The sequence below is a fragment of the Syngnathus leptorhynchus genome, chromosome 2, assembly GCF_054491065.1.
Source record: "Syngnathus leptorhynchus isolate UIUO chromosome 2, UIUO_Slep, whole genome shotgun sequence".
NCBI classification, from domain to species: Eukaryota; Metazoa; Chordata; class Actinopteri; order Syngnathiformes; family Syngnathidae; genus Syngnathus; species Syngnathus leptorhynchus.
Window position 1 is genome coordinate 11,759,531 of NC_141196.1, and position 10,810 is coordinate 11,770,340.

At 43.5% G+C, this 10,810-nt stretch overlaps 2 protein-coding genes across 9 annotated transcripts; one reads left to right on the plus strand and one right to left on the minus strand.

Moving 5' to 3' along the window:
• The first annotated feature begins 2,072 nt into the window (after nt 1-2,072).
• On the plus strand, nt 2,073-5,107 carry ubxn1 (UBX domain protein 1). Of its 7 annotated transcripts, none has more exons than XM_085933240.1 (10): nt 2,073-2,152; nt 2,625-2,689; nt 2,774-2,827; nt 2,903-3,012; nt 3,139-3,220; nt 3,623-3,856; nt 3,933-3,984; nt 4,060-4,176; nt 4,299-4,482; nt 4,578-5,107. In XM_085933240.1, the coding sequence occupies exons 2-10, from the start codon at nt 2,631-2,633 to the stop codon at nt 4,616-4,618; spliced, it is 933 nt and encodes a 310-aa protein (XP_085789366.1). In that variant the 5' UTR covers nt 2,073-2,152; nt 2,625-2,630; the 3' UTR covers nt 4,619-5,107. The 7 variants fall into 7 exon arrangements, with proteins under 7 accessions (XP_085789366.1, XP_085789374.1, XP_085789381.1 ...); XM_085933248.1 differs by having other exon boundaries at nt 2,076-2,152; nt 3,665-3,856; XM_085933255.1 differs by having other exon boundaries at nt 2,105-2,156.
• A 67-nt stretch (nt 5,108-5,174) lies between these two features.
• LOC147060761 (pre-mRNA-processing factor 39) lies at nt 5,175-10,580 on the minus strand. 2 transcript variants are annotated; one of them, XM_085933218.1, is made up of 15 exons: nt 10,454-10,580; nt 9,617-9,846; nt 9,383-9,508; nt 9,187-9,305; nt 8,834-9,001; nt 8,591-8,771; nt 8,406-8,510; nt 7,690-7,810; nt 7,434-7,606; nt 7,237-7,360; nt 6,888-7,159; nt 6,545-6,729; nt 6,366-6,440; nt 5,737-5,911; nt 5,175-5,677 (listed from the first exon to the last, which is right to left on the minus strand). In XM_085933218.1, exons 1-15 carry the CDS (start codon nt 10,503-10,505, stop codon nt 5,606-5,608), a joined length of 2,178 nt encoding a protein of 725 aa, XP_085789344.1. In that variant the 5' UTR covers nt 10,506-10,580; the 3' UTR covers nt 5,175-5,605. The 2 variants fall into 2 exon arrangements, with proteins under 2 accessions (XP_085789344.1, XP_085789352.1); XM_085933226.1 differs by lacking the exon at nt 10,454-10,580 and adding an exon at nt 9,931-10,247.
• Nucleotides 10,581-10,810: the final 230 nt, after the last annotated feature.

The following is a 10,810-nucleotide window of genomic DNA, read 5'->3' on the forward strand; positions in this document are numbered from 1 at the left end:
ATAAAAAAAAACTTAAAAAGATTATAAAATAACCTGAATTTATCATAAATGTTTTTTATTCAACCTTTATTGAAAAAGGTAAGCATAAACAACATTCATTTACAATGGCATCGTTCTAGATGAGAAATGCAACCCAAATATTTATTTGTATTATGTATTTTGTTGTCAAGAACGTTCCTTTCCTTCGCAAATACTCCATTGTTTTTTTGTTTTGTTTTTTTTTTACTTTGAAGTTCAGAACCAGGCCTCCCATCCAGCAGGCCTGCAGTTAGGGATGGGGTGACATGTTTCCTTTGTGATGTCATGCTGTCTTTCTTGCTTTTATTTATTTATTTATTTATTTATTTATTTATTTATTCATCCATTCATCCATTTATTTATTTATTTATTTATTTATTTATTTATGTCTTTATTACATGATGGAATGATCCACTGGTGCAGCCAAAACCAACTGGAGCTAAAACCGTGGAGATGACAGTGGACTTCAGAAGAGACCCTTCGCCACTTCCACCCCTCACCATCCTCAGTAATGCTATTCCCACCACAGACACCTTCAAGTTCCTAAGATCCACAATCTCCCGGCACCTGAAATGAACTGGCCATATAGACTCTGCAGAGGTTGTACTTTCTGAGACAGCTCAGGAAGTTCAACCTGCCACAGGAGCTGCTGAAGACCTTCTCCACTGCCATCATTCAGTCTATCCTCTGTACCTCCATCACTGTCTGGTTTGGATCGGCCACCAAACAAGACAAGCGCAGAGTGCAACAACGTACAATCAGGTCTGCAGAAAAGATCATTGGGACCAACCTCCCATCTATCCATGACCAGGAAACATGCAAGTAACATCTCTGCAGACCCTTCTCACCCAGGTCACAGTCTGTTCAAACTACTCCCCTCTGGACGGCGTTACAGAAGCGCCGTGGGCCAAAACCAGCAGACACAGACACAGCTTCTTCCCCCAGGCTCTGAGGAACTCACACCACTCATAGAGACTCAGAGACATTACTGTGCAATAACATCCAGCTCTCGACACTTAAATGTTGCTAGTTAACTGAATGTTGTCAGTCATTTCAATGTTGTACAGAGTCTGAGATCAACCGGAGTCAAATTCCCTATTTGGCATGCACAAACTTGGTCAATAAAGCTGATTATAATTCTGTCTGCCAACAAATGTAGCGAGATACCAGTCATCAAAAGCCTGCTGGATCAGAGGCCTGGTCCTAAGGTCTGCCACAAAATTAGAATTTTATTATTAAGTGACATTTGCACAACCTTAAACCTCATGTCATTTCAAGTAGACAAAAAACATAGTGAGTGAGAAAGAACTGTCCAAAGTTTGATGTGGGTAAGAGCCCCGCCCAAAGTTAATATTTAAAGATTTCGAGTAATAACAACTAGAAACCCTACTACAGTGGAACCCCGGAAGTTAACTACCTCGTAACTCAACAGTCAGTTTTCAACCCAAAATGCCATGAAATCTTTGTCCCGGATATATATATATACATACATACATACATACATACATACATACATACATACATACACACACACACACACACACACACACACACACACACACACACACACACACACACACACACACACACACATATATATATATATATATATATATATATATATATATATATATATATATATATATATATATATATATATATATATATATATATATATATACATACATACATATATACATACACACATACACACATACACACATACACACATACACACACACACACACACACACACACACACACACACATATATATATATATATATATATATACATATATATATATATATATATATATATATATATATATATATATATATATATATATATATATATATATATATATATATATATATTTTTTTTTTTTTTTTATATATAGATATTTTTTTTTATATATTTTTTTTTCACCCTTTATTGAATTAAAAAAATATGTCCTGGCTGAGAACGGATTATTGCATGTTCAATTATTTCTAATGGGGGAAATTGCTTCGGAACTCAACGGTTTCGCTTCTCAACGCTCCGGAAACGAATTGCGTTGGGATCCGAGGTTACTACTGTATTCCTCTGTCGTAATAACTGACCATCGTGGGCTTCCGTACCGTAGCACTGGAAGCGTGAGTAAGCTAACTCCCGTCGTTATTCATTTGTCGATGCAATAGGGGAATTAAATAGAATAGGTGTGTGTGTGTGTTTTTAAGCATAAACAAGCATTGAATTAGAAATATCTTAGGTGACGCTCAGATTTGTTTGTTTGATCGCTACTTTTTAGTCGCCTCTTGTATGGAAACGCTAACGTTAGCTTGGGCTCTTTGAATCCTAGCCACATCAATGCTAATTTAAGTACCGTCTTTTATTGCGTAAGGCAGCCACGCTCAATCACCCTGTGGTAAGATAATTCTCATCTTTTTGTATGTGGCTTGTATCATCAGTTTGAAAGTTTGTTTTGAACTGAATTCCCGAGCTTCAGTTAAAAGCCATATTCGGTTGAGTTGATCTGGCTGCATTTATTGATGACGTGACTTCCGTCAAGGTGAGAGCATAAGAGAAAAAATGAGTGTAAAGAAATGAAAGTGTTGTGTCTTTCAGCTGGAAATGGCAGACTTAACAACGCTTGAGAGCCTTTTGGAGATGGGCTTTGACCGGAACAGGGCGTGAGTGACAATGGAGTTTTCTTATACTGCTTTTCTTAAGGTTAACTAGAAGAAGAAATGCTTATTCTGTCCTGTCTTTTACAGAGAGAGGGCTGTGGCCAGTACCGGGAACCAGGGGATCGAACAAGCAATGGACTGGTGAGTCGCACACCAGAGCCGAGTTACAAAACGTGCAAACCGATGGCTATTTACATGCGTGCTTTTCTTTTTCAGGTTAATGGAGCATGAGAACGACACTGACATTGATGAGCCATATAAGCCTTCTGTTCTGGCACCACCGGATGATGACCAGACCGGCACGCAAGACGACGCTTCGGCCGGAGGTGCGTGGAAGTTGAAAACACAAAGGGACACTTACTTGCATATTCTGGTTGCAGAATGTGAGCAACAAGGCTTTGTGGTATGTTCAACTGTCATTGTTTTGCCTTTTTTGGATCGTTGCCTCACAGTTGCCAGCGGAGAAGGTACACAGGTTGGTGATGCTGACAAAAAGGCCATGACAGAGGATGAGAAACAGCAGCAAGTCAAAAGGTCAGAGTTCACAGCAGAGTTATAACACTTTTGGATTGTTCTTTATAATGTAGTTTGTTTTTAAAGCAGTTTTTAGTCGTGTTAGTTTTTTAGGTATCTGGTATTTGTATGTATGAGAGAATTGGGAAAAAGTCCCAAGTATTGTGTCATAAAATCTCAATTAAGAGTAGTATTTTCACATTTTATTAACTAGGGTCCAACAGATTATTTGTTAGGCTGATAGAACTGGCCAATATTTTCTCTTTTAAATATAAGAACCTTGGTTCTATCATGGACAAGAGTGACATTTTACTATGCGTAATAGAAATCACTATGGATGGCCATAAACGTAACATATGATTGGCTTGCCTTTACTTTCCCAGCAATTCAATATCACCAGGAAGTGTTTTGTTTTCAATGTAGCCTCTCTCAAACTGATACCCGCTCGCTGCCTGTGTGCATCAGACTGGAGGAGCTGATGCGACTGAAGCAGGCGGAGCGGCGAGAGCGCGAGCGCGCCGAAGAGCTGGAGAAGGAAAAGCAGCGGAGGAAGCAGGGCCAAGAGCTACAGCAGATTCGCAACAAGCTGCACGACGACGACATGAAGAAGTTGGCCGAGCTGCGGCAAAGAGAGAAGATGGAGGACAAGATGGCCAGGTGAAGGTCCCTGTCGACGTTTTTGGAGGAGGAAATAATGAAGTCACGCTGATTGACTTTGGTTTTTCACCGCTAGGCAAAGGGTTAAAGAAAAGATAGCGAGAGACAGGGAGGAGAGAGCACAAAAGGTAGTTGACTCTGCATTTTCTCTGTGGCAAAGCCAACAATCATGACTGGAATTTTTCTTGCCTTGTCCACCAAAGTTTGGAGGTGGAGGAACCTCAAGCACAAGTACGTCTTCAGTCCAGCCCAGCCCAGTGTCACCCACCGGCCAGGGCCCGCCCCCAACCAAGAGAGAGTACGACGAGTCCAGGATACAGGTCACTATTTGAATTTGGTTTGGTGCTTCATGGAATAGATTTCCTGATTCAAATTGGAATTTTGCAGCCTTTATTTTTCGAAAAGCGAGTTGACTTTTCCGCTTGTCCCGTGTTAACAACAGGTGCGCCTGCTGGATGGATCCACCCTCACAGCAGTGTTTAAAGCCCAGGAGCCTCTGGCGGCGGTGCTCGTTTACGTGCAGGTGAACGGCAACACGCCAGAGGGTCAAGAATTTACGCTGCTCTCCCCTTACCCTCGTCACGTTTACACTGATTTGGACATGGAGAAGCCCCTCAAAGAGCTAGGTGAGAGACATTTAGCTGTTCAGCTGCACGTTATACACTTCTGGCCACCTTTGCTTGTTTCTAATCCATTTCCCCTTGATTCATCCACGTTTAAGGTTTGGTGCCTTCCGCTGTGCTGGTCGTTACCAAAAAGTGAGTTAAGGAGGAGCATTGTGCTCCATGAGCCTACCTCACCACCTCCACTACATTTACGCAAGAAAGACTGGACCGGACACCACGGCTTTAGTGTCATTTTATCAGATAGTCAACCGGACTAATAATGATAAACGTTGAAGTTACATGATCACTCATAATATCCGCTAACAGCTCCAAACAAAACAAAACAATGGTTGTGTGGCTGGTTGATTTCACTGGATGTTTGTTTTGAATGCAGTGACTAAAGATGTATATAGTAAATCTAGTAGACATCTGATTGGTGTCAATAAGGTCAACACAGAACACAAAAGTTTCAACCTAATTGAAAACTCCCATTTGCCCTTTTAACAGGGCATTAAATCGAATTCACAATTGACTGATTTTGTGAGATTCTACTCTGCCAGTTTTTATAAGTCAGAATATAGTGACAACTTGTATGTCTGCATATTTGACTTCAAGAATTGACTTTCAATAAAGCTGACTTGGAGAATTGCTGTAGTGCTCATTTTATGTGTTGGAAATAGATCGGTGAAGCACATCACATACATGCAATTGAATTATTATTTTTTTTTTCTACAAAACACTACATGTAGAGGAGGTTGAACCCGTCTGCCTTAAATGGAGCATTTCAAGATCCAAACATATGCAGACATGATAAAATATTTTATGTACATCAAGGGACGACCAAACTGTTGCAGGACTGTACAAGATCCCCCGTAATAGATGGCTTGCAAAGTTCGATTATAAAATAACTTTCAAACAAAACGGAAAGTTCATGGACAAATACAAAAATAGTTCTGTTTAAAACAATGCAATGAGGTCTAACGCACGCACGCACGCAGTCAGTGAGTGAGTGTCCTCTGGCTGCCTTGCAACACTGCCTGGGAAATATGCTGGGAAACATTTGGTGAGAACCAAACTCGGAAGGACTGGTGTTTTTTTTTTTTTTTTTTCCTGTCCCGGTGCCCCACTTAGTTCTCAGCAACCTTTAGCTAGGTGGATAGTATCCCTGGTTGTAGTTCCAGGTGTTTGGGTAGCCGTAACTGCCGTACTGTGGTTGCTGGCGGAAGGAAAAGCAAATAAACACAAAACCAACAATCAGTTGAAATCCATTCATACCTGATACCAGTTGCTGTATCCGGCATAGCCGCCGGATTGGGCGCTAACATCCACGGTCATCGCTGGGGGAGGCGGAACTGTGATTGGGACCTGGGGATCAGTGGCTGGGACTTGTGCTGAAGTGCCATCTGCTGGGGCGTCATCACCTTTGATCAGCTTCTCTTGGCCCTCATCCCTGTGGGGAATTTGAATAAAGTGGTTGTGGCCAGAACTTTAATCCAGTGTGGGACGAAGACCTTGTTAGAACTACAGCAATTAATCAACAGCTAACTGGATTATCCAAATAATAGTCGATTATCGACTTTCCGATTTCTGTCGTTCTCCATGAAAGTGGAGTGAGTGATTTTTTTCATCGCTGAAAGACGGCTCTTTTTTTTATGCTGATGTAGAAAATGTCTGAGCTATTCCTGGCACATTTTATTCTAAACTCGCCCATTACGGATGTTACCGTGCATTGTAATGCCTAGGTTGTTATGGGGGATCAGATTGACCTATTCATTATTAAAATGATCATTAGTTGTGGCCGTAGAGAACAGAAAGTTGTGCAAAAAATGTGCTTAAGCATCCCAAATTTCACACATTCTCCAACTTTTTGCGGTTGGCCTTTTCTGTCTCGTTTCCTCCCTTACCCGTTTTCTGCTTCTCTCTTTGTCCCGCCCAGCTCTTTGAGCAGCTTCTGGTGCTCTTCGTAGACAGACAGCACACTACACAGGATATAGAGGCAGGCTATAAACGACGGGGACAGTCGGGAAGACCCCAAAAAATCTAATAAAAAGACCCTTTTTTGACTGATGAATGAGATATTGACCTCTGGACAGAGTTGCTGTACTCTTCTACAAACTGGAGGCAGCGCTGTGAGAGGAGGATTTTGGTGCGTGGCGCGAGAGGCGCCGCCAGGGCTCGTGTCACACACTCCTGAACCGCCTCGGCCGAGGACCCTGGCTCGCTGGATGCCTCCAACTCCAGCAGGTTCAGGTGCAGCTTGTCATTACCCTGATGGGAAGAAGAACTAGGAAGCTTCACCATCATGTTTTCAGAGCACTACTGACACCTAGTGGCGTTTTGTAAGTCCTGCTAGAGTTAACAAGCCAATAAATATTGTTGCCGTTCTAAAAATGTTGCATCTTAAAGAAGCGATACGACGCACTCACCGGACTGATCTCCAGCGCTTCCTGCAAAATGCTGCGAGCTCTGCCAGGGTTTCCGCCCAGCTTCAGCAGCAGCCGAGCCAGCTTGATGGAGTAGAAGGCGTGCAAGATGGGCTTCTCTGTCGATTGGCTCACCGCCTCCTGCAGCAGAGCTTCTGACTGCTCCAGTTGGCCCGCTCTCCTCTCCAAAGCGGCCCTGTGGATACGAACCACGGCCAAACCTGGCATGTTTTTATCCAGAGCCTCCAGCACCCGCCGAGCCTCGGCCAGGTCGCCTGAAGGCCAAGACGGGGCACGGTGAGAAAAGAGGGGACACGCGGGCAAAAAAAACAGTTTGCATGTTGCGTCGTACCGTGTCTCTCCTCGAAGGTGGCCCTCCGCATGTGGAGGTTAGGATTGGACGGCAGGTGAAGACAGGCTCGCTTGTAGATGGCTCGAACCTCATCCACGCTGTGCGACTCCAGGTATTGAATGTACTGAAAAAAGAACAGAGGTCACCCGCCAAAAATCGGACAAAACTGTCGTGCGTGCTCGCATTCATTTTCTTACCCTGGTCCAGAATTCCTCGTAGAGAGCACAGGCTATCAGACAGCGCTCAAAGAGAACACGAAGTCGCCGGTCGTCAGGGGCAACCTCGGTTTCGCCCGTCCCTTGCTCAATCTGGGCTGTCACTTCCGGTTCCTCGGTGGTTTCTTTGTCATCTGTGTCCATCTTGTTTGAATCTGCACAGATAGCCAGCCCCGGTATCAAACGGGATGCCGCCGGGGTTCACATTTACAAAATAATACCGATGCGACGGAATCACCTTTGTTCCGGTCTTCTTCGGGGTCTTTGCTCAGCTGGGCAAGCTCCCAGTCAAGGTAGGAGTGCCAACCACGCAGCTGGATTTGATCAAGCGGCTTCACGTGGAAGTAAGGACGTTTGATCTACAAATTAAATGCATCACTTTGGATGACTAATATAATGTGGGCAGAAAAAATATTTGTTGAACTAGACCTTGTGGTCTAAAAAGATTTGATCTCATTGTGACATTGTTTTATCATTTCTGACTTTTATCAAGTCAGCAGTTCTGTACACAGTTCTAGATGTTCTGATTTGACTTTAAGTGTTGAAGCTGTCTAGAAGTAAATATGACTGCTAAATCGGAGCATATGATCTGTTTTGTTTTCCAATGTAATGCTTTTTATATGTTGATTTTAGCGTGTAGCTACTCCAACTAGATACTTAATGACGACAAAAGAATGCAAAACCAACAGAATTACGACCATGGCTTAACTTGTGTGTAAAATTTGTTCCTGTCCAAGCTCAAATGAAATCACCATTCCTAATTGGAACAAATTGAAAGTTCATTCATTCGTTCAAGCCCCGCAAAACAACAAACTTCATGTCAATTGTTACTGTTGATGATTGAACGAGGCCCTTTGGCCGCTCGAGTAAGACTGAGGGGTTGAGAAGTGTGTTTTATGAACGAGACAAGGTCCAATGGAGGTCCAAGTATCAAAACAAGGGAGCGTGACTCACAGCGTCTTCAAAGTTCCATCTCTTGCGAACTTCATTTTCATTCTCCTGGTAAATTTTGTCCCGGCGAAGAAGCACTTGCTCTCTAATCCTCTGCATCAGCTCCTCCTAAACAAAAAGCACACAGACACAAAGAAGATGTCACTCATGGCGATGAGTTCCGTGCGGCGTGGTGAAAAGTTCCTCACCGAGTCTGTGTCCTCAGGTGTGACGGGTACTTCCTCTCCGGGCGGCATCTCTTTTCCTTTCTCCTTGGCCTGTTCGGCACGCTCCACTTTCTGGCTCTCCCGGCAAAAGGCCCTCACCTCCTCGTATTCCTCCGGCGAAAGTGCTTCTTTGGGCTCATTGCTGCTCAGGTGGGTCTTGAACCTACGCCAGATGCCACGTGCAACTCAACTATGTCTTTCTCAATCACCACTGACGTTTCTCACTTTTCGTAGTGCGTGTTGTAGTGCTGCGTGGGAACTTTGAGGACTCTGTCTAGCACAGCTGTGACCTTCCTCAAGTTGCCTTGCTCCTTCTCCCATTCGACATACAGATCCCACAGCCGGTCCGAGTGGAAGTCCAGGCCTGTCGCTCCGACCGCGTCCTCAAACACACTGAACGTTGAGCATGGATATCAGTTGGACACATATTTCTTCTTTAATATTCACTATCGTATTAATTTTTTACAGCTGTATACAAAAAGTCATGACCCCTAACCTAATAGGCACCTTGGACTCAGCATTTTAATAAATGAACGAGCCAACCAACGATAAGAGAAAATACAGCCCAGTGTGTGTACCTGCGAATACGCTTGGGCGACTCTGGCTGGTTCATGTCCAGTGTTCCCAAAAGTAGATTGATGTAGTGGATCCACAGATCAACACTCAGAGGGATTGCCTGAAGACCCTGAACACACACCTAACACAAAATACCTGATTAGCACCATAGGCTCTGAAAACCAATAAAGTACAAGACGGAGAAGGTCATGTCTTTACCTCTGCTGCTTTATCGTTGTTACCCGCACGGCGCTCCAAATCAGCAAATTTTTTCCAGTAACCATAGCAGAGTGGATAGCGGCCGAGGAAGGCCGTCAGGGCTCTCCGCGATGCTCCAATGTGGCCCTGACAGGAACGATGGGTTGATGTTACATGACGGAGAACCCCTCTTGATGAACCAAGATGTCTGAGGCCTAATCTGACATTTATCAAATATAAACATCAAGCTCTCACCTCTTGCTCACAGTATTGCAACAGGTCAGTCCAACTGGTGAAGTCTTGAGAGTTGTCGTGTGCGGTATTCCAGAGACGTTCAAAGTCTGCCGGCATGTCGACTTCTTCGTCCTTTGTGGCTGGAGGCAATGAGAAAGAAGCAGTGTCTGCCTGTGAGGCTGAGTTTAGGTGGCCATTTTCGTCCGACATCTCTGGAAGAGGTAACGTGGAAACCTCTGCAGCCTCCATGGCTAGAAAAAAAAAGCATATTCATAATAGATCTCTTTAATAACTAACTTTTATGCCTGCCATTAGATCAACGTTAAATAACTTACATTGATAACATGTTCTAACTTCCTATGCATAACTAAAAACGTCGGCCTCCTCCTACTCCACGACATTAGCAAAAAGTGAGATTGAAATATTTAATATTTAAGATGCAACAACCGGCGTTCCCACATTGTTAGTCTGTGACTGTCACAAATGCATTTAAACTAAACGCTGGTTTCACTATATTGGAAGTCCCACCCACATTTTACGCAAAGGCTGCGTGGGGGGGTAAGGTGGACTGTATACCCATTTGGTACCCCCCACCGACAGATAGCTGCATTCAGAGTTAAGTAGACCTCTTATTCAGGCCCTTACTTGAAATGACTATGAAGAATTCATGAGCAATGTAGCGAAAAGCAGACGAAGCACGCTTTGTGACAAGTGCTTTTGCTCGTCACGGATGCCCTCAAACCGTGCACACATCTTACTCGGACGTTTATCTTGTACTCGTGCAGAATGAACCACCACTTTATACCTACGTCCGACACGTAACATTGCTTTGACCTTATTCAACTTAGTTCAAAGTACCTGAAGGCTCTCCGAGCTCCCTATTGTCGTTCATTTCGCCGTCCGTCGCCATGATGGCAAGCCTCACTCCGACGTCACTAAAGTGCGCCAGAAGCAGTTACTTTACGTGACGTCACCAAGTGCGCCACTAATGTGGCAAAAAATAATAATCATAATTTAAAAAAATGTAAAGAACATTTCCGTCGACCGACCGAAGACGGAAGCATAAGCAAAATACTTAAAAAGTAAACGTTGACAACTCATTCAGCGATACGGATCTTGTAAAAGTACAAATACTTCAGTTTAAAGATTTTACTCCATTAATTCAGACCAATAATATTAGCATTATACTGACTTTGTTATAAAGGTAACTCAATC

Bases quoted from the DNA above. Each gene is read 5' to 3' on its own strand.
- LOC147060761 (XM_085933218.1), bottom strand. From the start codon at position 10,505: ATGGCGACGGACGGCGAAATGAACGACAATAGGGAGCTCGGAGAGCCT. The intron at 9,002-9,186 runs GTACACACACTG...CTCAACGTTCAG, and splicing joins TCGCCCAAGCGTATTCGCAG to TGTGTTTGAGGACGCGGTCG. The intron at 7,361-7,433 runs GTAAGAAAATGA...TTCTTTTTTCAG, and splicing joins ACGAGGAATTCTGGACCAGG to TACATTCAATACCTGGAGTC.
- ubxn1 (XM_085933240.1), top strand. From the start codon at position 2,631: ATGGCAGACTTAACAACGCTTGAGAGCCTTTTGGAGATGGGCTTTGAC. The intron at 3,013-3,138 runs GTGCGTGGAAGT...GTTGCCTCACAG, and splicing joins AGACGACGCTTCGGCCGGAG to TTGCCAGCGGAGAAGGTACA. The intron at 4,483-4,577 runs GTGAGAGACATT...TCCACGTTTAAG, and splicing joins GAAGCCCCTCAAAGAGCTAG to GTTTGGTGCCTTCCGCTGTG.